At 36.5% G+C, this 20,390-nt stretch overlaps 2 protein-coding genes and 3 pseudogenes across 2 annotated transcripts; 4 read left to right on the top strand and 1 right to left on the bottom strand.

The window, feature by feature from the left end:
• Positions 1 to 902: 902 nt before the first annotated feature.
• LOC148761584 (zinc finger BED domain-containing protein RICESLEEPER 2-like) lies at positions 903 to 3,515 on the bottom strand. Its single transcript, XM_088808650.1, has 5 exons — positions 3,371 to 3,515; positions 3,256 to 3,272; positions 1,517 to 3,172; positions 1,087 to 1,414; positions 903 to 976 (listed from the first exon to the last, which is right to left on the bottom strand). The coding sequence occupies exons 1-5, from the start codon at positions 3,513 to 3,515 to the stop codon at positions 903 to 905; spliced, it is 2,220 nt and encodes a 739-aa protein (XP_088664776.1).
• Positions 3,516 to 7,292: 3,777 nt separating this feature from the next.
• LOC18594186 (receptor-like protein 6) lies at positions 7,293 to 10,202 on the top strand (annotated as a pseudogene).
• An 808-nt stretch (positions 10,203 to 11,010) lies between these two features.
• LOC18594185 (peptide-N4-(N-acetyl-beta-glucosaminyl)asparagine amidase A pseudogene) lies at positions 11,011 to 13,293 on the top strand (annotated as a pseudogene).
• Positions 13,294 to 14,159: 866 nt separating this feature from the next.
• Positions 14,160 to 16,370, top strand: LOC108662971 (peptide-N4-(N-acetyl-beta-glucosaminyl)asparagine amidase A-like). The gene has a single exon (XM_018125134.2). It carries the CDS (start codon positions 14,361 to 14,363, stop codon positions 16,221 to 16,223), a length of 1,863 nt encoding a protein of 620 aa, XP_017980623.2. The 5' UTR covers positions 14,160 to 14,360; the 3' UTR covers positions 16,224 to 16,370.
• A 195-nt stretch (positions 16,371 to 16,565) lies between these two features.
• On the top strand, positions 16,566 to 20,083 carry LOC148761583 (peptide-N4-(N-acetyl-beta-glucosaminyl)asparagine amidase A pseudogene; annotated as a pseudogene).
• Positions 20,084 to 20,390: the final 307 nt, after the last annotated feature.

The raw sequence follows: 20,390 nt of genomic DNA, 5'->3' as shown, positions 1-20,390 counted from the left end.
CAAACTATTTATGCTAAAGGGTTGTCATATTCGATTTTACCTCAGAAGCTGGATAACAAACATCTTTCAGACTCATAGGAAAGCATTTTATTTTCATGGGTACACTCATAACAAACTCACCCAATGGATCATACACAATACATGATTTATCTTTAAAAAGCAAGACATAATCATCATCGACCATTTAGCGTACGTTTAGGAGATTTTGAGCAATATCAGGAAAAAGCAACACTTTTGTGACATTCTTGTTTCTCAAGGAAGTTTAAATGTTGATTGTACCTTTCCCTACTGCATATAGATACCTACCATCGCCTATTTCAACACTGACGTGATGCAAAGTATCAAGTTCAGCAAAAAGTTCTTTGTTAAGGGTCATGTGATTTGAACAACTGTTGTCCAACAACCATTGATTTGAGTCAACTATCTTGAGTTTGCCAAGGTCATAACCAACTACTTTTTGGCAACATTAGTCATCTCATCTGCTTAGGGTGCCTTATCATTAGACCTGTCAATATGGGTCGGCCCGGCCCAGCCCGGCCCAAGCCCTTTTGGGTTGAAAAAATATGGGCCGGGCCGAGCCAGCCCATATTTTGTATGGGCTATAAAATTTTCAACCCAACCCACCCCTTGCTAGCCCATGGGCCGGGCTGGGTCAGCCCTTCTTTATTTTTTTTTTTACTTTTTTATCAATAAAATTATACAATAATTTAATACATAAATTGAATAATAAAAACATATTATAAACAAATAAATTACACTAAACATAAATAAGCAAATACACTACATCAAATATAAATAAAATTTCAATCTTTAACATAAATACACAAACTACAATCCCATTAGCATGTAACATAAGTATAAAATCAAATATTTATAAACTTCAAAACTAATTTATATTCTTCTCAATCTTCATCCTCAATCAAAACATTTGAGTCTTGTTTGGACAGCAATGATGTTTCCAACTCTGAATCATCATCTAATATTCATAATCATAAAAAAAAAATATAGTGAGTTTTAATTTTAACTAAAATTATTAATTTAACAAGTAAAGATTAAAGACATTAAAATATATAAAATAAACAATACCATCAGCAGCTAAAGAAAAGCCATGCAACCAATTTTTCGTGCAAACAAGCATTTGAACATTTTCATGGTGGAGGGAACTTCTAAACTTGGTGAGAACATGACCACCAATACTAAAAGCAGACTCTGATGCTACCGTAGTAATCGGAATGCTCAATACATCTCGTGCCATAACAGAAAGATCAGGAAAGCGCTTAGCATTATCCTTCCAATAATTAAGCACATCCAAGTCTTCAAACACTTCATAATCAAGCTTTGCCTCATCTAAATAAACATCCAACTCAGACTTTCCAGCAATAGAAATTGTTTCATTTTGAAACATTTTGAACTCCTACAATTTTTAAATACATAGACAAAAAAAATAATTATCAAAACATAAATAAAGTAACATAAATTCTCATGTAATAAGATGAAAGAAAGACACATAACTTACACTAAAGATCTTTAATCCCTTGGGTTTAGTTCCTCCTCCAGCTTGCTTAGGCAAATTACTCGTTGAGTAAGAAGATGTACTTGATGCACCAGTGTTGCTTGCATATTGTTCAAAGAGCTCGTACAACTTTGTCTTCACATTTTCTAACTTTTCATGACAAGTAGAAGCATCAATCTTAGAATAGCAAAATCTTAAGAAATCAAGCTTCATCCTTGGGTCAAGAATAGCTCCAAATGCAAGCACTACACTGTAATATTTCCAATACTTATCAAATTTCATTTTCATCCTTTGAGACATATCCTTGATCACCTCATCTTCATTATGCAAATTCTCATTTAAAATCGATTCAATTTTCCAAACTTGCATGAAATACAAGTTGAAAGTTGGATAAGATGAACCAGATATCAAGTTTGTGGTCTCATAAAAGGGCTCCAAGAATTCACAAATTATCATCGCTCTCCCCCATTCCTCATCAGATGGATTATATTTATAAGTTTTATCAACAAACTGGAGGCTAGCAAAAGCTTTTTGATATTTGATTGCACTCTCAAGCATCAAATATGTTGAATTCCATCTAGTTGACACATCTAAACGCAACCCAACACCTGCATCAATACCAACATGTTGAACACATTCTTGAAATTTTTTCATCCTCCCGTCCGATGCCTTTACATATTTCACACCCTCCCTAATTTTAAACAATGCTTCATTGACTGCTTTCAAGCCCTCTTGAACAATAAGATTTAATATATGAGCACAACAACGCACATGAAAAAATTCACCATCACAAATCAAGCTACTTTGCAAATGAAGATGGCTTTTCAAGATACCTTGCATGTTATCATTAGCAGAAGCATTATCTAAAGTAAGAGAGAAAACTTTTCTATCTATTCCCCATTCTTTCAAACAATCAAATATAGTAACAGCTAATTCAACTCCAGTATATGGAGGAGGCATACGACAAAAGTTGAGTAACTTGCTACATAACTTCCAATTTTCATTGACAAAGTGAGTAGTCAAACAAATATAACCCTCAGAAGTAGATGTTGTCCACACATCAGAAGTTAAGCAAATTCTATTAGGTACCTTGGCCATGGCTTGTTTAAGTTTCTCTTTCTCTCTCAAATGAATTCTCTGGATATCAGATACAGCAGTGTTTTTAGAAGGCATCACCACATCTGGATTTACATACTTAGCCCAAGCTCTAATCTTATCATATTCAACAAAAGCATAAGGCAAGTCATGCTTAATTATGGCTTCAGCAAGCATGTCACGTGAAATCCTAGGATCAAACTTTCTAGCATTTACTTTCCCTTCATAATCCATTAGCATTTGATGTGGGTTGAAATAGGAAATGAATTTACAAGTGTCAATGTGACGACGCAAATGTGAAGTGCCATAATTAGAGCCACCGGGTTTAGGGCCAACCTTATACTCTGTTTTACAACCATTACAAGTTGTCCTTTCTACTCCATCTTGGTTTTTGCCTATTTTAGTGAAATAATTCCAAACATTTGAAGTTTCTTTTTTTACCCTCTTATTTAATTGTTCAGATTCATATATATGAGATTGAGAGGGAATTTCATCCTCATTCAAAATGTTCATGTCATCATCCACATTTATATTGTTTTCAACTGATTGATCTATCACCGTTACCTTCAAATAACATAAACATGAATAAAAAAATATTAAAAATTTATAAAAACTTATTGATTCAATTCAAAAGTTGGATTATAGACAATGGTGAATTCATTTTCTAACATTTCACAAATTCACAATTCACAAAAATTAAACCACTTCTAACATTTCTAATTTTCTCTACAAAATTACTATTAAAAGTATTTGAAGGTTTACCTGAACTGCCGAAGATCGGTCCAGTCTTAAGTGGGTCAAGTAGGAGAAAACTCAGAGCACTAGGCAAGACCGCAAGAGTGGTAGTGTGGTAAAACTGTACTCCAAGAACAGTACATTCAGCATGCATCACAAAATGATAAGCCATAATGTTTAATATATGCAACTTTTGAATCTATATTTACATTTATTTTATTTATTTATTTAAATTTTGGGATTTGGAAATTGGGAATTATTGTCCTTAAACAGCACATGTGCATTTGTTAAGGCTACCCTTATGTATTTCTTCATTTTTTTTCTTCTCTTTTTAACAATATCATCACCCTTGTTAGGTAATGTATCTATTGGTGGTGAGTATTGTCAATGGATAAAAGTATTTTATTCTCCAACTTATAAGATTACCAAGTATATTAATTAGTAGAATAAACAGCTTCAAAAGTTCTTAATTTGGAGAGGTGAAAGGAGAGGGACATCAAATTCTGTTGCCTTGAGGCACTATCATTCATTATCTTATATTTTCTCTCTCTTAGGTTCTTTAGTTGTCCCATGTATAATCAAAATTAGATTTCATATTTTCATGTTCCCTTTAAAATATAGAATACCATATGCTCTTTTTGATTTTAAAATAAAATGTATATCTTAAGAATTTAACACAAATTTGGTCTAATAAATTACAAAGTGTTTCTTCAATTTGCAATAGACATTTGAAGGTCCTCCATGTGCCACTATAATGAAAGATAATACCAAACAAATTTCCAAATAGAATGCAATATTGTCAATTGTCATCAAAGTAAATACAGTGACAAAGACACCAGTGGCCAAGGGAGCTCATAAACAAAAAATTAATCATCGAAAAGTCCAAGCATATATAGCCCAAATAACAAATCATTGAGTAAGAATTTCAAAGGCAAGACAATTTCTGTCTTCAGTTAGACAAATCATTTGGAAAAAGTTAATACCAGATGTTGTCATATTTTGAGAAGTTAATACCGACAATGGGGTGTTAGTTTATACCTTATACCAGGGGTGATGCGTCGATGCCGATGGCCAAATGTCAATGGTCGGATGCCAGATAGGGAGTGAGAACTAAGAGATGAAACCGAGAAGTTGAAAAACTTTATAGTTGGGAAGCAAAATGAGACCGCGAGATGGCTCGGGCGGATTGGGAATCTGGGGATTAGGCGATTGCTGATTATCGATTGGCTCCAACCTTAGGCGAGACAGCGAAAGAAGTCCATAAGGACCATAACCTAGACCAGAACAGCTGCAGTGCTATAAAAGAACAGATGGCTCGGGCAGCGATAGGGGATTTGGGGATCTGGGAGTTAGGCGATTACCTATTGCTGATTGCTTATTGCCGATTGCCTCCAAGCTTAAGCGAGAGTCGCAAGACGGCGAGAAAAGTCAAAACCCAGACCAAAACAAGTGAACAACAGCAGAAACAGCTCCCACTAACAGATCACAAATGGCTCGTGTGGCGGGGGGATTTGGGGATTTGGGGTTAGCCGGTTAGGACTTAGGCGACGGTTAAGGTCCTTAGGGAGTTAGGGTCTTGGGCTCTTAGCTTGGGCTTCTTAGTCTTGGATCTTACTTGCCTAGCACTGTAGAATTTTTTTTGGCCCATCGGGCTAGCCCGCCCAAACCCGAGTCAGCCCCCTAATCAAACGGGCTAGCCCATTTAGGCCCGATTATAATATGGGCCTCAAATATTCAGACCCAACCCTTCCCATATTTAATAAAAAAAAAAGGCTGGCCTATCGAGCCTGGCCCATATTAACAAGTCTACTTATCATGCTTCTTTAGTTTATTTTTACATAATTTCCTAAGATGACCTAATTGGTTACATGCACAACACCTTACACTCGGTCTAAACCAACAATAGGCCTTTGAATGGCTTTTTTTCTTATAATGAGAGCACATCTAGAACTTGTTTTTCTTCCCATGGACTTTGTTATACTAAAGCCTTCCTTTTTCTTTCTCTTTCTGATCGCTTGAGCCCTTTTTTATGCTTAACTCACCTCTTGCTTTGGCTTTCATCTTTGCAAATAAAGCATTTTCTATTGTATTATCAACTCGCATTGTTTTCCTTTGAGTGCATTCACTACATCATTAAGTGTCAAGGTGAAAGGTCCTTTGACCCTTCTAAGGATGTAATCGTAGATTCAAATCTTTCTGGTAGAGAGACAAGGACTTTTTGGACTACACAGCTTTCAAAAAGATTCTCTCCCAATAGTTGCACCTGGTTCACCACTCGCATGATTTTGTTAATGTAATCTTTGACATTTTTGGTATCCTTCATTCTCAAGGTCTCAAACTCCCTCAATAAATTCATCACTTGCATCTGTTTTGTCCTCTTTGAGCCTTGGAATTCCTCCTTAAGTTTATCCCATGCATCCTTGGTTGATTTGGATCCCTTTATCCTTATAAATATTACATTCGAAATAGCCCCATGGACACATGCCAACGCTCTATATCGCTTAGCAACTTCTTTGCTGTGTTGCGTAATTTGTGTGAAGGTTGCAATCTATCTTAGGACAAGCACCTCACCTCTTAATTCTATGACATCCCAAAAGTCGTAGCCACAAAGATAGGCTTCCATTTTAACTGACCACATTGCATAATTCTCTTTATTGAAGCTTGGTAGAGATTGATGACTAAGAATATTACTTGAGGTCATTTTGCAAAAATGATGGTTTTCTTTAGATTTTCGAAAATGGCTTTTTGATTATCTTACAAAAACAATCCCTTAACATCAAAAGTAAGCCCTGATACCATGAAGATAAAGTAAGGACAGGAATAAAGTTGCTATATGAAGCTACTGTTAATGAATCAGACAAGAAATTTTATAGAAGAACAGAATTTGTTCTAATAAAAGGCATACTTTATTCATATGAGACAGCCCTATTTATACACAAAAAAGTAGAATCCAAGTCTTCATAAGTGTAATGCATGTAACAAGTGTTGAGGCATGGATTACAAGTATTAAAGGAAGTTTAAAGATAGTTTAACATGTAATAACTGCAAGTAACTGCATGTCTTAATTCAATTAATCAGCTAAGTACATGTACAAGCATTATTCTCAACACTTATTGTTTACAGCTGTGTCGGGCGGTAACAAATATGTGGCATTGCAGCCCTTGGGGACGGCCAGACCACCTCACTTAATTAGTTCCTAAATAAAAGTTTGAAGCCTGCAATACTCTAATAAAGCCTCAAGATTGTACTCATTGTGCAAATCTTTGTTTTCACTTGCATAACGTTACTCCAAAAACTAAATGTTACCTAAAAACTAAGCCTAATAAACTCCTGAACAGTGTTCTTAATTAGTCAAAACCGGCAAGTATGCTCTGCCACCTTGCTCCAAAAACTTCTCTGATTTGCCTTTCTGCACAAACTACTAATTTACACCTTGTTCTAGTGCTTCTGTCACCATCGAGATGTTGATTTCAAAACATTTCTTTATGTAGAAACATTTGATCATATTAAAGTGTCGGTATGTCTTTGAAGATTCCAATGAACAAAGCCAAAGGTATACTCTCTTTTTGCTAAAGACAACCCCCTTTGTATCCAATATGAAGATTCATTCATTAAATTTTAATGTTCATTATAGGAATTGCTACGTCTTAGTTATAAATCCAATAAAATTAAAATGTGAGACAGATATTAAAGACTGGCGTGATAAAATAAAATGTCTACCTAATAATTAATGTCTTTCAAATTTAAGTCTCTTCCACCAGAAAAGATACAGGGAAGTTGCCTAAATAGGCAATCACTGTATAATTGACAAATGGAGTAGACATATTAGCTTGCTTGGATGAACACAGTTTCCAAGCGCAAATATATAAGGACAAGAACCCATCTCTCTTCAGTCTTCAATAGTCTCATACAATCCAAATTCTTCACTTCTTTCAGTTCATAAAGAAAGATGGGTTGTTGCTCAATGTGGCTATATCGAATGCTCTGCTTCCTTTTTGCCTTCTTACTCTTCCAAGTTAATTCTTCATCGATATCCCTTCTATCATCTCGTCCTCCACAATCATGCCCTTCTGAACATAGTTCTGCTTTGATCCAGTTCAAGAACAGCCTGTCTCTTGTCAGTGACTCTGAAATATGTAGAGATTCTTATCCTAAGACAGAATCCTGGAACCAAAGTATAGACTGTTGCTCCTGGGAGGGTGTCACGTGCCACAGCATGACGGGTCGCGTGATTGGCCTTGATCTCAGTTGTAGTCTACTTGAAGGCAATCTTCCATCCAACAGCAGCCTCTTCCTCCTTCAGGATCTCCAGTGGCTTAACCTTGCCCACCTCAATTTCATTGATTCTCAAATTCCTTCTGAGTTTAGTAAGTTGAGGAGTCTAACCCATCTCAATCTTTCTTATACAGGGTTCCACGGTATGGTTACAGAGCAAATCTCTCTTTTGTCAGAACTGGTTTCACTTGATCTGTCAACTCCTCGATTAATGCTCGATAACCATCATTTTAACATGCTTGTGCATAACCTAACAAAGTTAGAAGATCTTTTCCTTGACCATGTGGATATGTATTTGGTTAGACCAAATTCCTTTCTGAACTTGACTGCCTCGTTAAAGCGTTTGAGTCTTTATGACTGTCAACTGCAAGGAAAATTTCCAAGTGAAATTTTCAGCCTTCCGTATCTAGAAAAAATCATTTTAAGAGAAAATCATTTTCTCAGTGGTTATCTCCCTAAATCAAATTGGAGTAGTCCCCTTAGATTTTTGCACCTTTCAGAAACAAGTTTCTCAGACGAGTTACCAGACTCAATTGGAAATCTTGAAAACTTGGAAGAACTTGACCTTTCTTTTTGTTACTTCACAGGGTCAATCCCTTCATCTCTTGGAAACCTCACCAAAATCACTTTCTTACATTTAAAATCTAACAATTTTGAAGGTCAAATTCCAGATGTTTTTGGGAACTTCAAGAAACTAATTATGTTGGATTTTTCTTTTAACAATTTCCATGGTTTATTTCCATCATCAGTATTTAACCTCACTGGAGTTACTGACATGGCCTTCAACAATAATCATTTAGGGGGTCCCCTTCCATACAATATAAGTGGACTCTCAAATCTTCAACGCCTCTTTTTATCTGCAAACTTGCTGGATGGCAGAGTGCCAGGTTGGTTGTTTAGTCTACCAGTGAATCTTGCTTTACTTGATCTTTCATCAAATAATTTGAGTGGCAACATTGAGTCATGCATGCTGTCAAAGCTTAGAAATTTACAGGAGCTTGATCTTTCAAATAACAGTTTATTATCATTGAGTAGCTGTAGCAATGATGTGAATTCCACCTTCCCCAAGCTAAATATTTTGTGTTTCTCTTCTTGCAACATACACCAATTCCCAAGTTTCTTGAGAGCATCCGAGACTTTGTCCCATTTAGATCTTTCTAATAACAAAATTCAGGGTTCCATTTCCAAATTGGAGGCCGAAGGGTGGGAGAGTTTGACCTATTTGGACCTTTCTTTCAATTTGTTGACAAATGTAGACCACTTTCCTGGGAAGACTCTTCAGACAATTGACCTTCGTTCAAATTCGCTTCAAGGACCACTTCCTACTCCACCACATTCAATACATCATCTCTTGATTTCAGAAAATGAATTGACTGGAGAAATCCCTTCAGGGTTTTGCAATATAACTTTCCCTCAAGTCCTCGACATGTCAAAGAATAACCTGAGTGGAATCATTCCAAGATGTCTTGGAAATTACGGCTTCCTCTCTGTTCTGAATTTACGAATGAATAACTTCGATGGCAAAATCCCAAGAATGTGTACTGATGAAGGTAGTTGGTTGAGAAGTCTTAACCTCAATAACAACCAACTAGAAGGACCCATACCACGATCTTTGGTGAATTGCAGTGAATTGGAATTTCTAGATTTGGGCAACAACAACTTGAATGACTCCTGTCCTCGTTGGTTAGGTGTACTTTCGAGCCTTCAAATCCTTGTCCTGCGATCTAATAAATTTCATGGTCCAGTACCAAATTTGAGGAGCACATCTTTCTTTACTAGTTTGCGAGTCATTGATGTCTCTCAGAATGAGTTCAATGGCCACTTGCCAAATAAATTCTTTCAAAATTTGAAGGGTATGAAGGATATCCATGAACAGCCAGCCGGTCCATACTATATTGGAGAGTTATATTATAAGGATTCCATGATTTTAACAATCAAAGGATTGGAGAGAACTTTTGAGAAAATATTAGATATTTTCACAACTATTGATTTTTCAAGCAATCAATTCGAAGGACAGGTTCCCGAAGTAGTGGGAGAACTTAAAGATCTTTTGGTGCTCAACTTCTCTCATAACAGCCTAACAGGTCAAATCCCATCATCATTGGGGAATTTGTTAGCACTGGAATCATTAGATCTCTCATCAAATAAGATTGAAGGAAGGATCCCTATGCAATTGACGAATCTGATATTTCTTGCAGTGTTAAATCTTTCTCAAAACAATCTCGTGGGACCGATTCCTAGAGGATATCAGTTTAATACTTTCACAAATGATTCCTACATAGGTAACTTACAGTTATGTGGATTTCCATTGTCAAAGGAATGTGGGGAAAGTGAGGGAACAGAAGCACCTCCATCAATATTTGATGAAGATGATGATAATGGAAGAGCACTTACTTGAAAATTTGCAATGATGGGTTATGGATGTGGACTTGTGTTGGGATTGAGCATGGGATACATTGTATTCACAGCAGGAAAACCAGCTTGGTTAGTGAAGATTATCCAGAGAGCCCCAAACCAAAAAGTCAGAAGGCAAATCCAGAAAACTAGAGTAAGAAGAAATAAGCCAATACAACCAGTACTCTAATGTCAGCTGTTCCATATAAATATAAGCAACTCTTCGAAGTTTGATAAATAGTTTCCAATAAAGTTTTTAACTCTATGTATTCTTTTTTTTTTCCCATAGTGACCTAATTGTCACGAGGTTGGGGTTCTTTACTTCTGTAGGATCTGCTAAAATGTAAGCTTCAGCTATTCATTGTGAGCATGAAACATACTGCCGCTTGGATTCATTTCGTCCTTTAAGTAATATTGCAGAGAATATTGTTTTGTGTTTCTAAACTTTATTTCTTCTAGTTGTTGAGTTCTATACTGGGAAATGTTTTGAGGTCCAAAGAGGAAATTCTAGATTTCATTATTGAAAGTTGCAGATCAGCAATTGGTTCTTTGTTTTGTTTAGCTCTTTGGATTAATTTTTCGACAAATCTGGATTTTCTTTTCTTCTAGTTCATTCAATGCTTACTCACATTTACTATATGATCAGTACAAAAGATAAATACTAGTGATCTAACAAGTTCACTTTAAAGTTACCTCTCCACCTAATGGTGGTATTTAATTAGATTCAGATATTTTGGTTTTGGAAATTCATGCTTTCTTTGGTCAGATATTTCTAAATTTACTAAGGAAGGCTGTTATCTCCTTTTCGATTTGGTTTCCTAAATTACCAAAGGCAAGTGGGGGGAAACTCACTACAAGCACTTCATGTATGTATTGGTTCCATCATTGTTTTCACTGCTACTTAACTTACAAGGCAATATATGCTGACCTACTTAAGCTTTGCAGTTTCTTTAATACTTGTTTCTTTTAGAAGTTAAACTAAAATGCTGAGATAGCTATGTTCAATTTCAAGTTCTGAAGGAAAAGGTTTGATTTCGTGTTTCTGGTAAGGTGTCAAAAGTCATTACCAGTCAGCCTTCCTCAAGTTTGATTTTCAACTCAGTTTTGCAGCATTGATATCACTCCAACAATCTTTCTCTAACACACATTAAACCAGAAAATTAAGCAGCTACCAAGCCACCATAGATGGCTTCCTTTCTGTTCACTCTCCACTTCTTTCTCTTGCTGTTCCTCTACCAACCTCTATTCTCCATGGCGAATCTCCACAAAAGCAAGGATCTCCTTAGATCAAATCTCCACTCTCAACTGACCAGCACAATACCCTCCAATGACAACTCACCGACTCTCTACTTTGAAGTAACCAAACCCATCAAACGACCAAATACTAAACCATGCTCATACCTTGTTCTTCAGCATGATTTTGGCTTCACTTATGGAAGACCCCCGGTTCTTGTAAACTACATCCCTCCTCATTGTTACTCTCAAAGTTTCACCAAAATTGTGCTTGAATGGAAGGCAACATGCAAAGGAACACAATTTGATCGCATTTTTGGGATTTGGCTAGGAGGTGTAGAGCTCCTTAGGAGCTGCACAGCAGAGCCTACATCAAATGGAATTGTTTGGACTGTTGAGAAGGATATAACAAGGTACTATTCATTGCTCTTGAAGAAGGGAACACAAACTTTAGCTGTTTTTCTTGGTAACATTGTGGACAGGACTTATACTGGGGTGTACCATGTTAATTTAACATTTCATTTTTATCCTGCTGAAAACAATTTGAATGATGATAAGCAGATTTTGCATAACTTGGCATCTGACTCTAAGGCTGATCTGATCTTACCTATTTCTCGGGATCTGCCACTAAATGATGGTTTGTGGTTTGAAGTTCAGAATTCCAATGATACTAAGTTGAAGCAATTTAAAATCCCCCAAAATGTTTACAGGGCTGTATTAGAGGTTTATATATCTTTTCATGAGAATGATGAGTTCTGGTATGGCAATTTTCCAAATGACTACATTGCTGCAAATAATCTAAGTGGCACTCCTGGAAATGGACCATTTAGAGAGGTTGTAGTCAGTCTTGACGGTCAAGTGGTAGGTGCAGTTTGGCCTTTTACTGTGATCTATACTGGAGGAATTAATCCCCTATTTTGGAGCCCCATTACAGGCATTAGTTCTTTCAACCTCCCTTCTTATGATATTGAAATCACTCCATTTTTAGGCAACATGTTGGATGGAAAATTCCATACATTGGGGTTCAGTGTTACAAACGCCTTGAATGTCTGGTTCATAGATGCTAATTTGCACCTCTGGTTGGATAGCAGGAGTGTGAAAACTGAAGGGAAACTTCTGATGTGCAATAATAAGGTTGTTGGTGTTTCCGAGGAGTCAGATTTTGAGGGCTTAAATGGAAAGTTCTTGACAAGTGCAAACAGGTTCATATCTTCAACTGGATGGATCAAGTCTTCTTACGGGAATATTACAACTCATTCCATTCAGGAGTTCAGTTACAGTAACTCGCTGCAAATTGGTAAGGATGGGAATTTTCAGGTTGTGAATCAGACGATCCATTTCAATGACAGAGTTTATGCAAAGATGCCATTTCCTTATGTTCATGCTGAGGAATCATTTAAACATTTTCCCCTTCACTTGTACGTGGACTTATCAGAAGAAGAAAAGGGAACGTTCCTCTATGTCATGAACGTCACATTAGGATTTAATGAGAAGAAGTACAAGAATGTTGGCTTTAAATTCTTTATCAGCTCTCTGCAAAATATGCAGAATGCGCAAGCAGTTCTTGCTGTGAAAAACCACTTGATTGTCAATAGATTGGCTGGTACACGACAAGTATATGAATACCATGGAAGTGATTTCTGCTACTCCAGGAACATAAGCAGCTCCAACAGCATCATTGATTATGATGAAGTGAGTAACTTGTGTAATAAAGGAGCACTGCTACTTTCAGATTTTGAACTCAAGTCACCAAAAGGACTGCAGCATTTTCCTACAAAGGCTTTTCTAGCATCTGATCATTGATGTCTTAGCAACGAAGGGGAACAGGACACTGAATTCGGTTGATTCTTGAGCTGCTCAATAAAGGAGTTTTCAATGTTTCATTCTAGATATTCCAGAGGAACTCTATATGTAGCTTCACCAAATGTAGCTGTGATATCATTTGCACCGATGATTGTGGAAATTGTGCCATCTTAAATTTCTTTACTTTGTTCTTTTAACCTTATCTTACGCACTTATAAGCAATAAATTAGACTGTGTTTCAGCAATGCCAAGGTTTAAAAGTGACCCCCTCTTATCTGCAAACTATGATTGACTCCGCTTCTTTTGGGTGGAGATTTGGTGGGATTATCACATTCTTGCATGAAAGTGTCTCCAAAATAATGATTTAGCAGATAGTCATAGCAGAAATGATGTAACACAAAATTTTGGAGTTTCAAAGGCAGAAGTATGTAGCTGAAGGGTAAATGCTTATTCTTTTTCATTCTGATTGGTGAACTGAATGCATCAAGCTGAAGCTCAAGGAAATTCTGAACTATCTCAGTTACTGCATAAACTTAAACTGTTAAGCAAATTTACTTCAATTGATTTATTTTCTGACTTCAGCTTCTTGTAATCTAGCTTTCACATACCAAATACTGCTACTTATTCTTGCATGCATGCTTTATTCACTATGGTCAGTAAAATCTTAAGAGGTCAAAATAAGGTAAACAAGTCCTTGGGCAAAGGCTGCAGCTTAATTGGGTAGGGAACCTTCCAATTTAATATTTTTATCATATGTCCGCCAACCTATTCTAATCCTAATGGGTGTGTGATTTGAGAAAAAAATAATAATATACAAATAAGTAAACTTTTATTTAAAAATTTTGAATTTAACTCTTTAAATGATGAATAATTTTATCATTTAATTAAATGATCCGAGACAGTAAAAAGAATCTTAACTTCCTAAATGACTAATTTCCATCCATCACACATTTTTGTTTTTATATACAATGAATCTTTGGTCACTTGGGTCAAATACAATGACAATGGATCATGCCATTAAATAGCTAATTTTGAAGGTATTTTTCTCCTAAAAGCCAACCTGTAATTTAATGTCATTATTTCACTTTCTACTAAAGTCAGATCTTTTTCTTTCTATGCCTACTATTTCCAGTTTCCGTTCAATGTCTATCCCTTGTTTCTCTCCCCAATTCTGTCCACTCCTAACTTTTTCTATGTTGTTTTTGCCTTGAAGTATTCAATTGTAGACATTGCTTTTAACTCCAAAAGCAAACTTACTGGTAGTTGTACCCTTCAAAGGAACAATCTCCCTATTCCCTACCATCCACCATCCATGTCTTCCACCTGCTTCCCTTTGCTCTTCTTTCTATCCCTTCTATTTCTCCATCCTCTCTTCAGCCAAGCCAATATCCACAAAACCAAAACCCTCCTCAAATCAACCCTTCTCTCCCAACCATCAACCAATGACACCATCCCACCAACTCGCTTTTTTGAAGTCACCAAACCCATCAGAGTCCCAAACGCCAAGCCCTGTTCCCTCACTATTCTGCAACATGACTTTGGCTACACTTATGGTAAACCTCCTGTCTTTGCAAACTACACCTTTCCATCTGATTGCCCTTATCAGGAATTTTCCAAGATCGTCCTGGAGTGGAATGCTACATGTAAAGGAAGGCAATTTGACAGGATTTTTGGAGTTTGGTTGTCTGGAGTGGAGCTACTCAGGAGCTGCACAGCTGAGCCTCGAGCTACTGGGATTGTCTGGAGTGTCAAAAAGGATATCACAAGGTATAACTCATTGCTTTTAATGAACAAGACTCAAACTTTTTCTGTTTATATGGGAAATCTTGTTGACAAGACTTATACTGGTGTTTACCATGTCAACATAACCCTATATTTTTACCCTTTTGTTGAAAAAATGAATCGTTTTGAGGAAAAAGCGGAAATTTTAGGATCTGGGGTTGGTTCTAAGGCTGATTTGATCATACCCTTTTCGCGGGATTTGCCACTGAAAGATGGGTTGTGGTATGAGATCGAGAATGCTACTGATGTTAAAGTGAAGGAATTTGAAATTCCTCAGAATGTTTATCGGGCTGTGTTGGAGGTATATGTATCTTTTCATGAGAATGATGAGTTTTGGTATGGAAATCCTCCGAACGATTATATTGCTGCCAATAATCTTACAAATTTGGCAGGGAATGGACCTTTTAGGGAAGTTGTGGTTAGTTTGGATGGTGAAGTGGTTGGAGCTGTTTGGCCTTTCACTGTGGTGTATACAGGAGGAATTAATCCTCTCTTGTGGAGACCAATTAGTGGAGTCGGTTCATTTGATCTCCCTACTTATGATATTGAAATTACCCCATTTTTGGGAAATTTATTGGATGAGAAAACCCACAAACTAGGTTTTAGTGTTACAAATGCTTTGAATGTGTGGTATATTGATGCTAATTTGCATCTATGGTTGGATAGTAAGAGCACTAAGACTGAAGGGAAGCTTTTGCAGCATGACATTGTTCCTCTGGGTGTTTCTTCTGTGTCAGACTTTAAGGGTTTAAATGGAACATTCATTACAAATACAACCAGGTTCATATCCTCCACTGGATGGGTCAAGTCCTCTTATGGCACAGTCACAACCAAATCTATTCAAGATTTAAGTTATAGTAACTCAATGGTGATGGCCAAGGATGGAGATCTGCAGATCGTGCATCAGATGATCCATTTTAATGACAGTATTTATGCAATGATGCCAGCCTCTGATGCTAAATCAAAGAAATCACTCAAGAGGTTTCTATTATACTTATACTCTGACTATCTCGATCAAGGAAATGGAACTTCAATGTCCGTAGCAAATGTCACATTGGGATTTAATGAGAAGAAGTATATAGATGCTGATGCCAGGTTGCCTAGCAGTTCACTCAGGAATTTGCAGAATGGACAGGGTGTTATGGTTGTAAAGGACAACTTGGTTGTGAGTGGAGTGGGAAGTACCCAACAAACATACAATTATGATAGCAGTAAATTTTGCTACTCCAGGAACATAAGCAGCTCAAACTACACCATTCTTTATGATGAAGTGGGGAAGACATGCAATAATAGAGCAAAATTTCATTTTGGATTTCCCCTCAGCAGATGGTGGCCTTTTCCAGCCCGAAGAGCCTTTTTAGCATCTCATGTGGTTGATCCTAATGGAAATTAGTAATTTGACTCCATTGCTTTTGAGCTGCTTTATGTGGAGTTCTCCAATTAGATCTTTCAAGATTTCCACATGTGGATACTCCCAATAAATTGTAAGTGTTTCCATTTTTTAATTTCAATTTGTTATGAAGACAGATGAATCTGTAAATACACTTGTATCCTTTCTCTTTTCACTTTTTGTTGTTGAATGAACTTAGGTGTTTCTTTTAACTGGACTTTAGTTAGACTCTTCATCCTAAAACTAAGCTGTTATAACCTATTTCTTGACATATACCACACATTAGTTTATAAAGAGAATGGTAGGATCAGTTGTCAAGTTTTATAAGGTAGAATTTTGCAACCGAATGCCCTTCTCTATCATGATATAAGCTCTAAGTATATTGAGAGACTTCTGGTGTATTATACTTTCATCCTTTGACTTTACAACATGTTTAAAATGGTATCTGAATTAAGTGCTTCCGGAATAATCTAGTTGAAGTGAAATTTTTGATCATTCACCTTTGCCAATTCAATAATCTAGTTTGTGCTAGGTTAAGATATATGCGGCACTTCTTGTGCAAGTGCCAGATATATGTAAAATGATGGAAAGGTCATTTTTCTAACATAGCCAAAAAAAATGTGTGCCATGTATCCTTTTTCTCATCACTATTCTTTGTCAATGATAATATGTTTCATTTAGATTGTAAACTCTTATGTTGCTTGTTCCTCAATTGCTCATGCTTATTCTTGGTCTTCAATCTGAAGTTCACTATTAAAACCGTGGCATTTTGCTTCAATTGATTAACTTTATCCATTGTCATGGAGCTGTAAATAATGGTTTGTATTCCAGACAAGTGACTACATCCCATAATTTGATCAAGTTTTTTTTTTTTTTTGAAAATTTGATCAGATATTGTAATTTTCTTGTTGATATATGCTTGTTGCATAAACTAAAAAAGTAATAATATACAAATAAGTACTTTTTTATTTAAAAAAATTGAATTTAACTCTCTAAACAATGAATATTTTCAGCAATAAAATTACGTAATTCTCACAAAAAAAAAAACAATGAATAATATTTATTATTCAATTAAATAATCAAATACATTTAAAAAAATCTCAACTTCCTAAACGACTAATTTTCATCCATTGCACATTTTATATATATGTATAATGAATCTTGGGTCTAATACAATGATAATGGATCATGCCATTATATAGCTAATTTTGCAGGTTTTTTTCTCCTAAAAGCCAACTTGTAATTTAATGTCATCGTTCTACTTCCTAATCAAGTCAGATTTTTTTTTCTTTCTATGCCTACCACTCCCAGTTTTGGTTCAAGTCTATCCCTTGTTTTTCTCCCCAATTGTCTGCCCTTCTAACTTTTTCGATGTTATTTTTCCCTTCAAATCTTCAATCATAGTCATAGCTTTTAACTCCAAAAGCAAACTTATAAATAGTAGTACCCCTCAAAGCAAAAACCTCCCTAGTCCCTCCCAAGCGGCAAGCACCATCCATGTCTTCCTCTAGCTTCCCTTTGCTCTTCTTTTTATCCCTTCTATTTCTCCATCCTCTCAGATTTTTTTCTTTCTATGCCTACCATTCTCAGTTTAGGTTCAAAGTCTATCCCTTGTTTTTCTCCCCAGTTGTCTGTCGTTCTAATTTTTTCTATGTTGTTTTTCCCCTTCAACTCTTCAATCGTAGACATTGTTTTCAACTCCAAAAGCAAACTTATTAGTAGTAGTACCCTTCAAGGCAACAACCTCCCTAGTTCCTACCAAGCACCAACCCTGTCTTCCTCTTCCTTCCTTTTGCTCTTCTTTTTATCCCTTCTATATCTCCATCCTCTCTTCAGCCAAGCCAACCTCCACAAATCCAAAACCCTCCTCAAATCAACGCTTCTCTCCCAACCATCAACCAATGACACCATCCCACCAACTCTCTTTTTTGAAGTCACCAAACCCATCAGTGTCCCAAACGCCAAGCCATGTTCCCTCACCATTCTGCAACATGACTTTGGCTACACTTATGGTGAACCTCCTGTCTTTGCAAACTACACCTTTCCATCTAATTGCCCATATCAGGAATTTTCGAAAATTGTCCTGGAGTGGAATGCCACATGTAAAGGGAGGCAATGAGACAGGATTTTTGGAGTTCGGTTGTCTGGGGTGGAGCTACTCAGGAGCTGCACAGCTGAGCCTAGTGCCACTTGGATTGTCTGGAGTGTCAAAAAGGATATCACAAGGTATACCTCATTGCTTTTAATGAACAAGATGCAAACTTTTCCTGTTTATATGGGAAATCTTGTTGACAAGACTTATACTGGTGTTTACCATGTCAATGTAACCCTTTATTTTTACCCTTCTGTGAAAAAAATGAATCATTTTGAGGAAAAAGCAGAAGGATCTGGGGTTGGTTCTAAGGCTGATTTGATCATACCCTTTTTGCGGCATTTGCCATTAAATGATGGGTTGTGGTATGAGATTGAGAATGCTACTGATATTAAAGTGAAGGAATTTGAAATTCCCCTGAATGCTTATCGGGCTGTGTTGGAGGTGTATTTGTCTTTTCATGAGAATGACAAGTTTTGGTATGGAAACCCTCTGAACGATTATATTGCAGCCAATAATCTTACAAATTTGGGAGGGAATGGACCTTTTACGGAAGTTGTGGTTAATTTGGATGGTGAAGTGGTTGGTGTTGTTTGGCCTTTTACTGTGGTGTATACAGGAGGAATTAATCCTCTCTTGTGGAGACCCATTAGCGGTATTGGTTAATTTGATCTCCCTACTTATGATATTGAAATTACCCCATTTTTGGGGAACTTGTTGGATGGGAAATCCACAAACTAGGTTTTAGTGTTACAAATGCTTTAAATGTGTGGTATATTGATGCTAATTTGCATATATGGTTGGATAGTAAGAGCACTAACACTGAAGGGAAGCTTTTGGAGCATGATGTTGTTCCTCTTAGTGTTTCTACTTTTGCAGATTTCAAGGGTTTAAATAGAACATTCATTACAAATACAACCAGGTTCATATCCTCGACTGGATGGGTCAAGTCCTCGTACGGTACAGTCACAACCAAATCTATTCAAGATTTAAATTATAGTAACACAATGGTGATGGCCTAGGATGGAGATCTGTAGTTCGTGCATCTGGTGATCCATTTCGATGACAGTATTTATGCAAAGAAGCCAGGCTCTGATGCTAAATGCAAGAAAGCACTCAAGAGGTTTCTTTTTTACTTATACTCATGACTATCTCGATCAAGGAAATGGAACTTCATTTTCTGTAACAAATGTCACATTGGGATTTGGTGAGAAGAAGTTTAAAGATGCTGATGCCAGGCTGCCTAGCAGTTCTCTCAGGAATTTGCAGAAGGGACCGGGTGTTATGGTTGTAAAGGACAACTTGGTTGTCGGTGGAGTGGGCAGTACCCAACAAACATACAATTATGATAGCAGTAAATTTGCTACTCCAGGAACTAAGCAGCTCAAACTACTCCATTCTGTATGATGACGTGGGAAAGACATGCAATACAAGGGCAATTTGGATTTGGCCTCAGCAGAAGGTGGCCTTTTCCAGCTCGAAGAGCTTGTTTAGCATCTCACGGAATTGATCTTAGGTGTTTCTTTTAACTGGACTTTAGTTAGACTCTTTATCCTAAAAGTAAGCTTTTACAACCTATTTCTTGACATAGGCTGCTGTTTAGTTTATAAAGAGGCTGGTGGGATCCGTTGTCGCATTATATAAAGTAGAATTTTGCAACTGAATGCCCTTCTCTATCATTGATTTAAGCTGTAAATAGTGGTTTGCATTCGAGACTAGTGACTGTGTCCCATAATTTGATCAGATATTTGAAGAAAAGCAGGTTCAATCATATGGACTTTTCATTTTCTTGTTGATATATGCATGTTGCATAAACCGAGAAACATGCGTGGTCTGTGCTGGTGGTAAGATGACTGCAATTAAATTGGGGTACTTTGCATAAACTAGAAGAGGCATATAAACCTTTGACCACCAGTTGATCTCTCTATGGTCCTGGGACGAAATGAAAGTGTCATAATATTATTTAAGATAAAATATTTTTTAAAAAAATTTGGATTAAAATTATACAGGGATATATTGATTTTCAAAATAAACATATTGTTCTCAAAAAATATTTTTTATTGGACAGGAAGATTTAA

Source organism: Theobroma cacao, chromosome 7, assembly GCF_053813885.1.
Source record: "Theobroma cacao isolate CCN51 chromosome 7, ASM5381388v1, whole genome shotgun sequence".
NCBI lineage: Eukaryota > Viridiplantae > Streptophyta > Magnoliopsida > Malvales > Malvaceae > Theobroma > Theobroma cacao.
Note: the sequence above shows the minus strand (reverse complement) of the source record. Positions and strands in the feature narration are given on the sequence as shown.

Excerpts from the sequence above, each read along its gene's own strand:
- LOC148761584 (XM_088808650.1), bottom strand. The coding sequence starts at position 3,515 with ATGGCTTATCATTTTGTGATGCATGCTGAATGTACTGTTCTTGGAGTA. Across the intron at positions 1,415-1,516 it reads AGGGATTAAAGATCTTTAGT|GAGTTCAAAATGTTTCAAAA; the intron begins GTAAGTTATGTG and ends TAAAAATTGTAG. Across the intron at positions 977-1,086 it reads CTTTTCTTTAGCTGCTGATG|ATGATGATTCAGAGTTGGAA; the intron begins GTATTGTTTATT and ends TATGAATATTAG.
- LOC108662971 (XM_018125134.2), top strand. The coding sequence starts at position 14,361 with ATGTCTTCCACCTGCTTCCCTTTGCTCTTCTTTCTATCCCTTCTATTT.